Source organism: Rattus norvegicus, chromosome 19 (genome assembly GCF_036323735.1).
Source record: "Rattus norvegicus strain BN/NHsdMcwi chromosome 19, GRCr8, whole genome shotgun sequence".
Classification (NCBI taxonomy): Eukaryota; Metazoa; Chordata; class Mammalia; order Rodentia; family Muridae; genus Rattus; species Rattus norvegicus.
The window spans coordinates 55,197,090-55,213,190 of record NC_086037.1 but is presented as its reverse complement, the minus strand read 5'-3'; the positions used below and the strand labels follow the sequence as shown (position 1 = coordinate 55,213,190).

The following is a 16,101-nucleotide window of genomic DNA, read 5'->3' as shown; positions in this document are numbered from 1 at the left end:
TGATGGGAACAGGGAAGACATTTCGCCATGCCACACTGGCTGTGCGAGGATGCTAGGTTGGCCAACATGGAGCCAGGACCATTTAACCATGGGTAGGGCTTGAATTGTCTTGCTCTGACAGAAAGGTACAAAGCCAGCAACTCTGACCTGTGACCTAGATGTCATGGCTAGCTCTATTCTGGCTGTGTGCCTCTATTTTTACTCTATAGTGCCATCTGCATATTTCAAAACACAGCACTTTACATGGCTGTAAGTGAAACATTAGCAAGAAAAAAACCAGCAAAAACCCAATGTAATTCCTAGGATAGATTATGGGATGCGGTCATTAAGAACACGTTAGCGGCAACAGATACAGTCCAAGATTTATATGAGATGCTAATTAAGGACAACGCTTGCTCGTTGTGAGGATTAAGACCACTGGATTTTAAATGGACAACTGGGTACATACAAGATTATTTTGAACTGGGATTCACATGCATTTTAAAAACAGACAAATGCAGCTACATGTCAAACGGAAGGCACACAGAGGTTGGGGGGACAACCTCTTCAAGTTTTCAAACACACATACGTAACCTCCACCCACCATTGTGAGTTCTGGGTGTAGGTTTCCTCCTGAGTCCTGAATTCCTCAGGCTTTCAGTGTGGGGCAGCCAATTTGATGGGAATTCTACGAGACTTGGCACATTCATCGGTGGGCTCTCCACTTTTCAGATCTCAATTAAACTCACGCCACCAGAAAGGATCTTAGCTTCCTCATTTTCCCGCTTGCCCCTTCTTACTATGTAGAACTGAAGTTAAATGGGGAAAAGGCACGTACCTGTGTCGTAAATCACGATGAGTTTTCCACTGTGATTGCCCACAGTCTGCGGCTCAAAGTTCACTTCCAGTTGCATGGATTCCCCCACGTTAAGAATCCCGCCCGTTGGCTCTACTGAGTAAGGGCTGCAAAGCACACAGAGACGCTATCAGAGCATGTTTCTGACCACCAAGGAGAAGAGACATGAGTTCTACATCGTCATACAGCTCACAGCTACCTTCCTGGTCTGGGACTGCAGTGTGATTTTTTCCCCCCCTGCTGATGTGAAAGAAGTGTTTTTAATGTTAAAATAACAGTAATAGACCAGTGAGGGGAGAGACTAAACACGTTCCTGTTTGTATTCTTGTCTTTTGGATCTTTATTTTATTGGGGGGATGTTCCTGCTGGGAATAAGATGGTCGGGCCTTCCCTCAGGACTCTGGGATTGCAGTAATGGGTAGACGGAAATCAGTACACAAGTACCGTCCTTTGCAAAAGAATACTACCTCCAGGGGCTGAAAGTCAGGCGTAGTAAGAGCTCAGAGGAGAGAGCAGCGTTTTAAGAGTGGAAAACTGTGTGAGGGTCCCAAAAGCAGAGTAGAGGCATATTCTTACCGGGAAAACTTAACAAGGTTCTATTTTAAAGAAATGGGAGAGGTGTAGGGACCTTAACATGTTTAAAAGTCTTTAACGGTTCCTAACAGTTGCTACCATCCATAGGCCCAAGAAGCCATGAGAAAGGGGTTGGGGTAGTAAGAAGCCTGCATGGGAATCCCAGGAGAAGGCTGCCTGGTGAGCAAAAGGAGGCAGGCAGCCTAGGAAGCCAAGAGGCACAGTGAAACAAACAATGCCATCTTGGTTAATCTCACTGTCGAGTTGACTGATTTAAATCCCTAGATTACTGGGGTGCACTTGTAGCGAAGTCTGTGAGGGCACTTCTGCAGAGGATTAACTAAGGGTAAAAGTCCTAAATGCAGGTGGTACCTAGCCCATGGGTGGCACAGAGGGAAGGAAAAGGCCACAAAGAGTCCGTCATGCTGGGAGTGTCTTGCTCCTCCCTACCGTCTCTGCCATGATGGACCTGAGGCCAAACTAGTAGCCCGAAGGACTCTTAAGCTACACCATAGAGGTCAGCTTCCTCGGCATGCATAGTGCAGGGAAGGGGGATGCGGATATTAGGTCTCTGCAACCTGAGACACAGGGTACATCTGAGCAGTGGGAGATGTTCTGCTTGGTGGTCCTGGAAGAGAACTACAAGCTGGACCTGATCATGAAGCCCCTCGAACAGCTCATGGAGCTCTTGCTTCTAAACAGGAAACCCAGACCATTATTTTCATGGTCTACTGCACATCTTTAAATTGCTAGTTTTTCAAAGTAATGGGTTTGGCAGTGAGGCTGGCAGGCAGAACTGTTTCTCGGGACTTACATCTACTGTAACAGCATTTAGAATCATCATCCCTTAAATCTGCCAGTAGATAATGAACCCAGGTCCAGAGGACCCAAGCTTTCAGTCACGGGGTTACAGAACAGATACAAAGGTCACGTTAGGTACCCCAGATTATTTACTAGGACCTCTGTGACCTCTGGTGAAAATACCTGTTCACATTTTCTTTCTTCCTCTCTCTCTCCTATTCGGGTACTCGTGATACCAACTCTCCAGGGGACTCTTGGCACCAGTGTTGGGTGCCCTGGAGTTGTTTGCTTCTAAACTAACCTCTGGCGATGGTTAAATGACCTTGAAATCTGCCTGGGCCATGATCTTGGACAAATCATTTAAAAGTCAGTTTTTTTTTCATCTAGGAAATGGGTCAAGGCAGCGCCAGTCTCATAAGGTTATATCTGTACAGTGAAGGGGTCAATAGAGGTAAAGTTTTTGGGATAGTAATGTCTGGCACATAGGGGTATTGTATGATGCAAGTTTTTACTGTTATTGTTACTTTATCTTCCCGCAGGGTGTTCCAGGGATGCCAGAGAAGGAAACTAATGAAGCACCCAGCTTCTATTCCTGCCCTTTCTCCTTCATTCAGCTCTGGGGAGATCGTAACTCAGAAACGTGCAACACGACTCATGAGTCTCCCACTCTGACACCATCACTGGGCCTTGTGCTCTATCCGACAGTTCAAACCCTCAGCATTCAGGGTCACATGCCATCTGTTCCCACCCAGGTTCTGCATCCCGATTACCCACGTCCACACGTGTCTAGCCCCCTGTGTGCTTTGTCACACTCCCGGTCAGCTGGGGTAGGGTAGGTGGGGAGGCATCTCTCTCTTTACCCACAGGGTCCTCTAAGCACAGCTCCTGCTCTGTCCAAGCAGACTGTGTCTCCTGCATACACAACCTGGGATTTCCAGGATCTGCTCAGAAAATGCACCGCCTCCCTCATCAGATGCTCCTTTTGCTATCACTGATCACAGCTTCGATTAAAAGTCACCGCTTGCAGAGAATGGTACATGCGTGGAGCACCTGACTGGGTCTGCACAGAGAATGGTGCTCCTTAAAATCCCAGTGTCCCCCTCACCTCTGAAGGTTCTTAGCTACTGAGAGGAGGAGCCGTGAAAGTGAATTCTGGTACAAGGCAAACTGCGAGAAGAAGCGGGAAGGACCCAGAGGAAGGACCTGGAGTGGGGAGGGGGCTCACACTCTGGTGGGGCTGTTCTATACACAATACACTTCTAAATCATTCAAAATACCTTGGGTAAGTAGTAACACATTTGACTTTTAAACTAGATCAAAAGAGGTGCCCCCTAAGGGTCAGTAATTTGCCTAAAGTTGTCCAACTAAGGCAGAAATAGAAGTGGGAGCAAGATTTGCCTCCAGCCTGTGTACTTTCTGCCCTCCGCAGGCCTCTTCTGCCTGTGGGAGTCCTGTGTGCACTCTGACATTTGGGTCCCTGCTACCCGCACCACCCTCTAACCACAGGACCACACGGAAGAGGTGGTTGGATAGAATTACAATAAAATCTTGTGGAGGTCAAACCCAGGGCTTGCACATGCTAGACTGACACCCTACCACTGAGCTGCACCAGGAGCCTACAGTCCAATCACAGAGGCCAACGGAACATTTACCATCTTTCGTTAATTTTTTATAATGTCTTGGAATAGAAACGGAGTAAACATTCAGTAACCAAGGAGACCTCCCTTTGTGGAAGATGAGGAGTCTTCAACCCTGAGATCCTTTGCTCCCTTCTTTGCTCCCGGTTTCCTGGCTCTGAGAATAACATGACAGTGATGTTTCCCATCACTGTCTCTCCATTTTCCTCTCAAATACCCCGTGGTAGCCAGAGAACATTTTGAAATGGATTGGACGTTATCTTATCACGGAACCTCAGCTAATTGTCTCTAGAGAAGGTGACACCAGGGTCGGGTCTTTAGGATCTGCAGGAGTTCCAAATTCTATAAAGTGGTAAGGGATGCTTTCCCTGCCTGCTAATTGTTGGTTTTAGATTACCCTAAACTTCTCCAGCAATGAGAAAAGTCACCTGGGATCACCTTCGTCTCCTGGAGCTCCCCAAGCTCTCCTGATAAATCAGATGCTAATTGGATAGTGTGTGCTAGGTGCTGGTGCTTAATCACAGCCTGTAATTTGATTTTGCACTTCATTTTACTAGGAGCCTCCAAGCTGAGATCCTGCAAACTATCAAGTGTCAGGAAACCCACTTACAAAGAAGTGAAAAGTGGCAATCCTCCGGGGTCCAAGGCGGGCTTTGTCTATTAAACTGTTTGGTTTTGATGTGACAGCCTCATTAATATCAAATTCTTAATTATGGAAGGAACTTGGTCTTCTGAAAGACCGTGAGGCTGGCCTTGGAATATTAAATGACGAAGATCGTATCAGCACCCTTTTCTCCCCAGGGCCGAGCCGTATTTCCCTTCTAACTTGAGCTTTTAGATCTTTGAGTTGCTTCTCTACCCTCTCCCATCCGCTTCCCTGTATTAATCCCACTTTAATAGCCAAAGTTATTGTGTGACCTGCTAGAGTTCTAGGTCAAATTCATAATAAAGCTGAATGGTAATTGTTTATGTTCTCTGGATATTTTATAGCACAGTGCGGCTCCTTGTATTACTGGAGAAACCATTACACCCATTTTATAGTCTTTGGAACATGTATTTTTAGTTTAACTTATTGTGGAGGTTGACAATTGCAGCCTTGCCTGTGTGATCTATTGCTGGGTTGGCGTCCTATAAACATTTATTGAGCGCTCATTTATTCTAGACATTTGCTAGATGCCGAGCTAATGCAGACGGAACATCCAGATACAATGCTTGCATCTGAGAAGCTCACAGACGCGTGAGGGAAGTTTTCTTCTTACAAACCTAATCATCTTAGAAATGAGTTAGATCACCGTTTGAATAGGGACAAAACCAAGATTTGTTTCTAGCAGAATTTTCCACGAGCTACTGTTTCTCATTGCATCTAGAACCTAAAAGTGTGGATGAGATGAGGCTTTGGATGTGAAAGTCCTCCACTGTCACCCCCTCTACCTCTGCTGTCTTTATGAAGAATTGCGTTGACCGGAGTATTTGGTCCGGGAGGCAGAACCACCTGAGTGATTTTTCAGAAAAGACACTGGGGATCTCTGCAGAGATTCCGATCCACAGATCTAACAAGTTACACATCCAACCACATCCCTGCTCGCTGCAGTTGAGAGGAGTCTCAGTTGCAAACAGCAGAAGCTGAGTGTAGCTAATTCAGAAAAGGGATTGCTGGAAGAGTGGCTAGAAGGATTTGGGGCAGTCCACTGCACTGGCAATGCGGCTGGAAACCACCCGTTTCACAAGAATGTAAAGAGGAGAACAGCAGACTTTGCAAAGTGGGGATTTGAGAGACGTGGCCGCATAAAAGATGGGCAAAATGAGAAACCCAGCTTAGCATATCCAGGGATGGCGAGTAGCAGCTAGACATTCCCATCCTGAGGCCGGAAGGAAGCAAAGGGAAGGAGAGATCAGTGTTACCAGACCCTGGGGGTCAGGAGACATTGAAACCATGGCAGGCCAGTCTGATGGCAGGCCAGTCTGATGGCAGGCCAGTCTGATGGCAGACAGATAGGGTTCAGTAAAAGATGGAGAGGGACCAGGAACACCCCAGTCCCCAGTCCTCTGGTCTCCTTCTGGTGACCCATGGTCAGACACAGTTGAATACAACAATGCAGGAGGTTAGGAACACCATGGCTCGCTCGCACAGCCAAGAAAGCCACACAGGAGAACCACAAAAAGCTCTGAACCAGCCTACGTGTGCTAACAGAGCCTCAGTGTTAACCTCCTGAGAGAATGTGATAGGTCAGTCCTTCCTCACACCTTCAGCTGTAATGTGGGGATGTCGGACCAGGACCTCTAATGCCTGTGACTCCCCATTGGTCCCTGAATTTACTCTTTGTTATTAACCCAGAATTGCTATGTTAAGAAAATATGGTGATTTGTTCAAGCTACGTGGTTGAATGAAAAGGCGCGTTCGAGATCTGTTTCAGCAACCTTACACTGCTGACCGTGGGTTTGTGTTGTTTTATTTTGGTTTGGGTTTTGGGCTTTGGGCTTTGAATTTACAGATATCTAAGATGTAAGAAACTGACCGGTGCAAAATGTAAGACTCAGCAAACAGATCCAGGAAGATATTCTGCCTGTGTTAGTCTCTCCATATTGGATCACTTCTCTTATGTATACAAGCATCGATATACTGCTTTAATATTTTTATTTATATGTATGCCTGCAGTAGTTCAGATGCACTGCGAGTGTGCAGGAGCCCACAGAGGCCAGAGCAGGTGATAAATCCCTTCCCAGTGGGGTAAGAGGTAGATGTGAGCCTGTGGAAATAAACACTGATTCCTCTGGAGACGTGTATCCTTCTAGCAGGAAACGGATTCTGCAGAGAAAGTCCTTCTTTTAAAAATGCACTCACAAATCATAAGTCATAGAAAAACACTTGATCTCCTGCCTCAGCTTGATCTTCTGCCTTCTCTCTGGGTCATTGTCCTTGTTAAGACCCCACGGATGACCACCATTGCAGACTTACTTTAAATTGTGTGACTATGTATGTTGAGGGAGGGATAGTATGTACTTAAGTACAGTGTCCACAGAGATCAGAAGATTCCCTGGATCTGTAGTGGAGGTGATCCACCCAAAGTGGGCACTGGGAACCGAACCTGGGTCCTCTGCAAGAGCAGCCCTCTCTCCAACCCCTTACCGACCATTCGGATGCCCATAACAAATGGTTCTTTTTACTCTTTAAAGTATTTATTTTTATGCTTGTTCGTTATTACTAGTGCATACATGTGTGCATGCATGTCATGGTATTCGTGTGGAGCCTGGAGGACAACTGTGTGGACTGGATTTTCTTTAACCACGTTCACATATAGGTTTCAGGGATTGAAAGCAGATTACCAGGTTTGCTGAGAGCAAAGACAGTCTCGCTTTATATTATTCTACAGGGTTCAGAACACTGTAGAAATGCAATAAAATGTCAAATTAAAACCCAACTCCATTACTTATTACCCTGGTGTCCTTGCTACAACCCCTCTCACATAAGCTCTCCCATCGTCAAAGGCCATTAGTAGCAGGCAGTTCTCTTCACATGCATACCTCTGGCCTCTGTTCTATTTCCCTAGAATTCTGGTGTTTATATTGGGCCCACCCAGTGAGCTTATATTGATCTGCCGCACTTCTGTCTGTCTGTCTGTCTGTCTGTCTGTTTTGAGACAGGGTCTCTCTCCATAGCCCTGGCTGTCCTGGAACTCACCATTTGGACATGACAGGCATCAAACACACAGAGATTTGTCTTCTTGTACCTCCAGGATGGCCTCATCTGTCCCAGGTCAAATAGGCCAGCTATTTAGCAGTGTAATTGGCATCTATAAACTCAGTCCCTTCTCATCATGTAATGATCCAGAGTCACAGGTACTGAGTACTGTTAGAGCATGGGCTTGTACCTTTAAGGCTGAATGAGGCCACGCCTCCCTGGAGCTCTCTCTCTGGGCTGGAGAGTTAAGAGCAGTCTGTTTGGTGACTTGGCGGATACTTGGCTCTTACATGCTCCTTTGCAATAAATGCTATGCGGAACTAAATCACAAAATGTGAAACTTCCTGCAACCCCTGAAAAACGTTCAAAGTCAGACCTTGCCTTTGCTTGGGGGGTTGGTAGAGGACTCTTTAGGAATATGGGTCTGAGACTCCTTAGGAAGACTACCCAGGGATTTGGTCCAGGGATGAAGGCTGCTTTTTGAGGTGGCTCCTCTAGCTTTTCCCTACCACCCCCCCCCACCTCTCCTATGAAAAAATTGAGGATCACAAGTCAAGGAATATGGATAACCCCATAGAACATGAAGAGCTAAGGGGTCTGTTCTCCTCACAGGCCTCCAGGCTAAGGGCCTGCTGACACCTAAGGCAGCGAGGACTATCAACTTATATTGCTTGAAGTCACTGAGTGTTTGATAATCTGATGCATCATCAATAACAAACTAACCCAGCCAAAGACATCCTGGTCAAAAAGCCTATGTCAAAAACTAACCCTTACAAATTCCCAAGGGTTATTCTCTGTATTAAAGAAGGTAAAATTTGGTTAAGAAACGGATAGTAAGCCTGGAATGTTCTGGATGAAGAGGCAGCCTTATCAGCTGGAGCTGTAACAAGCAACAACCCCTCCCCCAATCCGGTGCTATTCAAGCAAATAACTTGTGCCAGCCAGAGTTAGCTATAATCAATCAAAGACAGGAACTGCAGGAATGCGTACCTTCGAGTTTTGAGGTGGAACATGGAGTCTTTGTTGCCAATGTTGCGGACCAGCAGAACCTTCTGGGTGCTGTATTTCACAGGGCAAGTGGAAAAATTCAGCTCATCGGGAAAGTCCAGGATGGCTCGAGCCCCTCTAGCTTTGACGGGCACAATGAACTTCTCTCTTTCGGTGATACAGGTCAGCATGTGGGCATAATCCTGTCAGGGATCACCATAGAAGGAGAAATAGGGGTTATGGCAGGCATTGTGCAAACCAGTGCACTGTGTTTCTCTACAAACATCTCAGGACAGGCATGTCTTGAGACACCTCCACTCTTATGTGAGCAAGTCTGCTCTGGCCTGCTGCAGGATGAGAGTCTAGACATCCCTCCCACCCAGGGTCAAAACAAACTAGCTCCAGGCAGTGGATCCCAGACAACGTGAGAGAGCTCAGACTGCCTTCAAGAAATATTCTGGGGGCTTGGGAGATGGCTCAGCAGTTAAGGCATTGGCTGCTCTTCCAGTGGACCTGGGTTCAATTCCCAGCCCCACATAGCAGCTTACAACTATCTGTAACTCCTGTTCTAGGGGGTCTGACTGTTTCATATATACATACATGCCGGCAAAGCATTAGTGTACATAAAATAAATTTCAAAAAAGAAATATTCTGAGTGCAACACATCTTGCCACCCTCCTTCTAGCACTGCAGTTTTTCCTGGGCTAATGGGACCCTCCCTGTTTAAAGCCTGTTTCTATCTAAGGGACAGAGAGATCCAGATACAATATAAGTCACTTCAGATAGTGCCTTTCCCAAAGTTAGCCAGGCTGAGAGCTTCAGAGCTCTCCAGGACTCCACAATGAGGCCTCTGCCCTTTCCTCAGCCACATCACCTTCATCCTGATGGTCACGTCACTTCTGCAGCTACAAACCTTCATTCCCACTCAGAGCCTCCAAACACGATGTTTATTTGTTCACACCTGAGCTTCCCTCTGGCTACTCCGGGTGTTTTTCTTTGGCCCCGTCAGGATCTGTACAGCGGTCCATTCTCTCACAGAGACCTTACTGTCTGTGCCATCTAAGCTTAGCTCTCCCATCTCGCTGTCTCTAGGCCTTCAGGACTACCCCACAGCCTGGACTTAGCAAACATTTGACGAATATGTGTGGAATGAAGGACAGTCAGGAATACAGCATTGGAGAGCTCTGAATGAAAAACAACCAAGCAAACAAACAAAGTAGTGCTCGGAGAAAGGGGGCAAGAAAGGGCTCTACAAAGAGGAGGAAAGTCAGCCAAGACCAGAGTGAGAAATCTGGCTGCATGGCCCTCTGGGGAAGCATGACTTGGATCCTGTGGCCAGAGAGAAACAAGGCAGGAGGAGTTAGAAAACTAGAGGGGGTGGGGCAGGCCGGCCGGCCACAGGGCATCTTTTAGGCCAGTGGCCCGACCTGAGGATGACTGAAAACATTAACACTATGGACCGCTGACTCCCCCCACCCAATCTACTTTATAGTTTCGGAAAATCTCTGTCGACTATGTAGGTGGTGGATTGGGTGGGGACTTGAGTAGAGAAAGATGGGCCAGCTAGTGGGCCACCACAGTCGTCCCCAGCAAGAGACGATGCTGATCTGAGCTGTGAACTAAAGAGCTCACTTAGGCTAGCATCTGGCGGGGAGGGAGGTCTCAATAAATATGGCCCGTCACGATTAATCTCACATATTAAATATGGTGATGGGCGAGAAGCACTCAGAGAAGCCAGTATGTGCTTAACTCGTGTTGTGGATGTGACGATGGCGGCTGTACTAAACATGGCCCTAGGAGTAGGACAAGGTGAGCTCAGAGCACGGTGGGCGCTTTGAGGAAATATAACATCATCAAAAGCTCTAGTGGTTTGAGTGAGAAATGTCTCCCATAGTCTCGGGCATTTGAACACTTGGTTCCAAGTTGATGGTGTTGTTTGGGGATGCTTAGAAGGTGTGGCTTTACCGGAAGAAGTATGTCGCTGCCGGTTGGCTTTGAGATCTCCTGGCCTCACCCTGTTACCAGTTTGCTACCTCTCCCTGTTTCGAGCTTGCTGTTTAAGATGTGACCTCTCGGCTTCCTGCTCCAATGGCCATGACTCCCTGCCTCGATGCCTCTGTGCTGCCTGTGTCTGCCTAACGGTGTGACTGTGATGGACTCATCCCTCTGGGACAATGGTCTCAAATAAGCCGTCCCTTCTATAAATTGCCTTGATCGTGGTATTTTGTCACAGCAGAATAGTAAGTAAGACAAATGTTGCTGTGAAAAGGGGCTGCTTAGTCTTCGACAACCTGGGAAGCCTCCCGGAGGAGGCGACCTTTGGATGCAGAGCTGAAATGAAAAAGGAACCGACAGGGAGAGATCCAGGAACGGCGTGTTCCTGGCAAGGGAGACTGTGAACATAAAGTCTCTGGGTAGGCGTGTGCAATAAAAATTAATGAACAGTCCTCTCAAGATGTATTAAAGTTAAGTTGCTGGGCTCTTGGCCTTGCAATTGATTTTGCTTTTCAGATGGCAAAGCCAAGCTTGGGAATGATGACGCCCAGACATGAGGAAGTACAAATTGCCCCCAAAGTATCTGATCGTAGGAAAACCCTTAGAATTCAATCCCAGGACTGTTTGGTGGGATGACAGAGGAGCCTTAAAGGGGCAGAGCACTGCTTTTATTTTCTCTCCCTTAGGTACTCAAACCCTTTCCAGTTTGTTGGTAATTACAAACTGGAAAGAAGTCAGTCAGACGAGTACTGATTAAGGCATGGAGGGGTCCTGTGGAGTGGGGCTCTCAGGCCATCCTGGGGTGTTTTGTTTTCAGTTCCAGGCTCCTGTCTTATACCTTGCTCTGTAAGGGTTTAAGGCAGCTAGAGGTGGCTGAGGAAGCTGATTGACAGGGTAGCAGGAATGTTCTGGAATCTTCTCAAATTCCCAAATGGAGGTTAGGCATGATGTCACAATTAAGTGTTTGTTTGTTTTTCCTTAATTGATTCCCACACCCAGGAAAGAATATGACCACAATGTTTAAACAGTTCCTTTGCGGCACCCTCTAATCTCCAAGGTTAGGAATATGAGTATATTAGATTACGTAGTATATAGATTATGTTGTTCAGTGCTTTACAGGTTGGATCTGGACCTGATGACTTGGGAGCCACTGCTCGTGCTGATGGAATCCCTTTCCCTGTCCTGAGGTGCAGAGGAATCAGGTCGCCATTCAAGGGAGGGCATTTGTTCCAAGCTCTTTCTCTTCTGCTATGACAGACTCAGTCGTGAGTCTCTCTCTATCCTAAAAGGCTACCCTGTAACAGTACTGTCCAGACGGCCTTCTTCTTGAACAAAGCCCTCTCCCCCATCCTCCACACACACTTCAATCCTTAAAAACAGCGGAAAAATATGAGCAGAGAAGATTTGACTCTGGGAGTGAAAAGAGGGAGTCTTGATTTTTACATTAGTCCCTTGGTAGAAGGCAAGTACAGTCATAATTCTTTCTTTTGGAGACATGGTGGAGGGAAATGGTGTTTTCAACTCTAATACATGCCTGTACGTCAAGGCCAAAGGCCAATGTGCTTAAAACCTCACATCCTTTCTCTCCCTTTTCTCCACTCCTACATGTGTTGCTGGAAGTGGGAATTGAGAGAAACCAGATCTGACAGGGAATTAGGGAAGTCCGCCCTTGGAACCCTGGATAACCTGTATAATTCCTCAACCAGGAACAAGTCTCTGTTAGATCATAGTTTCTCAATCTCAGAATCGCCCTCAGAAGGAATTCCTTGGTTTAGAAAATCCAGTGAGTTTAAAAGCGAGATTGGCCAGGTATCTTGGGTTTGGCCTGTGTTGTGGTTGTATCTCCTGTGGTCAAGCTGAGGTCTCAGCATCCTGGGGACAGATACCTTTCTCCGTAGATTAAGAGAATGACTTCTGACCTTGGGTATGGAAAGAGAGATGGGATGTAGGAATTTGTTTTAACTGTTTGGTGTTTACTATAAAATGATAATGTGAATTTACTTATAATTCAGATGTATAATATCATCCATTAAGACAAGTGATTTTCTCTTCAGTTCAAAGATGCTTGACCCAGTACCCTTACACCACCTGCCGGTGATGCCGTGCCCTTGCCCCCTCGTCCGTATGCCCTCTGCCTTCACCAACCTCTCTCCTACACACTAGACACCAACACCTCTGTCATTTCAGCACTTCCCCAAACCTCTAGATTTCCCTCTTTACAGAACAGGTGCACAGCAGCTTACAATCACATTTGAAAAGCCTCATATTACTTATTTAAAAACTACACCTCTAGCTTCCCCCTCCCACTTTTTTCAGTGACTCTGTAGCCAAACTCCTTCCTAGTGGTAATTTGGATCCAGTGTTGCCACATCCTTGCTTCCCTTTCTCTCTGAAGCATCTTGGCCTCTAGGCGACATTTCATAAAAAGTCTTGGAGTCCAAGGTCACTAATACCTTTTCCAAGTCCAGGAGACAATTCAACATTTAACTCCTGATTCCCAACCTTCCTGCTGGCTTTGCAAGCCAGCTTTCCCATCCTCGTCCCAACGGGCAAACGGTGCCTTCATTTTTTAGTTACTGACCAATCCATTCTTAAACTCACTTCCTGATCCAGATCCTGACAGCTCTAATAAACCCTCTTAACTCCCCCTTCAGTGTCACTACCCTAGTTCAGATGACCCTCATCGCCTGTCTGAACGACTGCAAACATCTAGTCTTGCCTTTGTCACAGTTCCCATCTATTATAGACAGCAGGAAAACAAAACACAAGGTTCTATGGGCCATTCTGACAGGAAGTCTAAGCAGTCTTATGAGACACAGCTTCTGATTCCTTTCTACCAGTCTGTCACAGAGCTCTCTCCTCAATGTCACCTCTGGAGGCCAGAAGGACAGCAGGAGACAGGAGAGAGAACCTGCAGCAAAGTGGGCTGGGCCATAGAGTAGACAGCGGGGAATCCAGTTCAAATGAGTACTCCTTTGTTTAGTGTTGGGAGAGATGCAAATTTGCATGGTAATTGTTGAAAACAACATGGAAATTCTTCAAAAAATTTCAAAGTATCCAGGCATTGGTGGCGTGTGCCTTTAATCCCAGCACTTAAGAGGCACAGGAAGGCGGATCTCTGTGAGTTCAAGGCCAGCTAGATCTATAGAGTTAGTTCTAGGACACCCAAGGCTACACAAAGAAATCCTGTATCAAAAACCTAGTTATAGGCAAACAGACAGACAGACAGACAGACAGACAGACAGAGCGAGCCACCATGCAACCCAAGAATTTTATGTCTTTATCCAAAAGAAATGAAGCGAGTGTGATAAGAGATGTACGTGCTCACAGCACTGAGCAGCCAGAACAGGGAATCAACACGAGAGTAGATCAGTGGGTGAACAAATACAGAAAGACAACAAATTCACACACATACATACATATGCACATATATGTATATACACACTGTGGGCTACTATGCAAGGAGGAAAAGTCTGTTATTCGTACAATATGGCTAACTCCAGAGGACATTACATTAAATGAAATAAAATAGGCACAGAAAACCAAATACATGATTTCATGTATAGAGAGAATCTAAACCAGTCAAACTCATAGAAGAAAAGAGTGGAGTAGCGGTTTTCAGAGGCTGGGGAGAGGCTGGTCCAGTTTTGGCTCTGCACAGCCACTGTAGTTAACTATGTATGTACAGCAAGTTGCCATGGTTTCCATGTGTCCGTGTGTGTTCCTCATTAAAGGTTTATGTGTTAACCTTTAGTCCCCATTCTATGATTGTAGGATGATTGAAACCCAACTCTGGGGCTCACAGATTGGGTCTTCGGGAAGCAACCAGTACCAGATAAGGTCTAGAGCCCCCATGGTTGGCTTTCTGTTGGATTTGTAAGAAGAGAGGAACCTGAACACGCAGACTGGGAACTCTGCCTGTAAGAATGTCACGGCCAAACTGCCTCCTCACTGTGGCACCAGAATGAGGATCAAAATTAAAGTTTTCTTCTGAAAAACTTGCCTGCTCTGTGGTATTGTGTTACTGGTGAGAGATGGACACAGTGCTTAAAAATCACTAAGATTAATTTTTAATGGTTTCGCTACAAAAAGAGATGGCTACACTGAAGTAATAGACATGTTATTAGTTACTGTCAGCTAATTACATACGTGTGGTACGCATGTGTGTATGTATTAAAAGTTATTAGGCATAGTGTGTGTGTATGTGAGTGTGTATGTGTGTGTATGCGTATGCGTGTGTATGTGTGTATGTGTGTATACATATTAAAAGTTGTCAGGCATGAAAGGATAAGCCTTTCACCCCAGCACTGGGGAGGCAGAAGCAGAAGGATCCTTATGTGTTTGAGGTCAGCCTGTTTCACACAGTGAGACCTGGATGATGAGGGATGACCCTCGCTGAATTACTATAGAAACAGATGCAGACAGCGTACACCTCCTGAAGTGATGCAGCATGAATCTAATCACGGCTCTGACCGACCCAAGAGTTTATAATCCCCAGAGGACAGATGACCATTCTAAATAAGCCAATGGAGACCAATGGAGAAACCTCACTGATTGAAACAAACTGGCTCGACAGGGGAAACCTGAATACTGACTGAGATGGTGGTTATGGGTCAAGGGACCAGGGTTATGTTTACATTTTCTGGTGATCTTATTGATATCTTGACAGGTCCTTATCTTCAGAGACAGATATTGAAGTATTTGTAGTCTAAATAAGATGTTATAGGGATTTAAAATCCACTGTGGCAAGGAGTAGACAGATAAAGCCAGAGCGCTCATGCAGTGGTCATTTGAAATCTCCGTGATGTGAACTCAGTTCTCTGAGTTATGCTCCCATAATCAAAAGGTCTTGCAGAGTTCGTTGCAGCTTCCTCTCATGTTTCTATACTTCCCCAAACCTCCTCCTCTCAGCTCCTATAACCTCTTCCCCTCTGGTTTTTCTAGCAGCTTCCTCTGCTGCTGCCCCACGAGCCTTCTGGTGCTTTCCTGAGCTCCTGGCCAGCATATTTCTGCCACAGGGCTTTTATACTTTGTCCCTTTTCCCAGAAGGCTCTTCCCATAGGCATTTGCACGGCTGATGGTAACTTGGTACCCAGATGTCACCTCAACTGAAGGAAAGGCATCCCCATCATTGTCTCTTCTCTATCGTGTCAGCGTTGACACAGATTTATGCAGTAGCAGGTCCACTTACTGTGGGTCAGAAGCTTCGTGAAGGCCAAACCTTGTTCCATTAGCCTCTGTGCTTTAGCTCAAACAATCCACTGAGTGAGTGAGAGAACATTATTTGTCCTTCATATGTTGGCTTGAATCCTGAACTATGACAAGAATCCCAGCGAGTCTTATCAGGCTAATGATCAAATGATACTCCATCAGTCCTGAAGGCTTAAAGGCAGACATATGGCTCATGGAAGGCACAAAAGCAAATGCAGACAGTGTCCTTCCCAGAGTCCTTGGACATTGTTCTTTTGGTTGAGACAATCAGAAAGGATGTTAATTTATAATATATTCAGACCAGAAATGGCTTCTTACATGCTTCTGCCTTTAGGATCTCTATAGGACACATTCAAATTGAAAGGAAAACTACGTTATATTTT

General features: G+C 46.0%; 1 protein-coding gene and 1 long non-coding RNA gene across 10 annotated transcripts in view; one reads left to right on the top strand and one right to left on the bottom strand.

The window, feature by feature from the left end:
• The window catches only part of Hydin (Hydin, axonemal central pair apparatus protein), a 346,279-nt gene that overhangs the window by 279,470 nt on the left and 50,708 nt on the right, over positions 1-16,101 (bottom strand). For all 9 annotated transcript variants that reach the window (XM_039098232.2, XM_039098235.2, XM_039098234.2 and 6 more), the window contains exons 6-7: positions 8,516-8,715; positions 818-942 (exon numbers count right to left, since the gene is read on the bottom strand). In XM_039098232.2, coding sequence (XP_038954160.1) covers positions 818-942; positions 8,516-8,715 — 325 coding nt within the window. The remainder of the gene's footprint in view (positions 1-817; positions 943-8,515; positions 8,716-16,101) is intronic.
• On the top strand, positions 11,480-14,505 carry LOC134483367 (uncharacterized). Its single transcript, XR_010060232.1, has 2 exons — positions 11,480-11,564; positions 14,282-14,505. It is a non-coding gene; the product is annotated as an uncharacterized LOC134483367 (long non-coding RNA).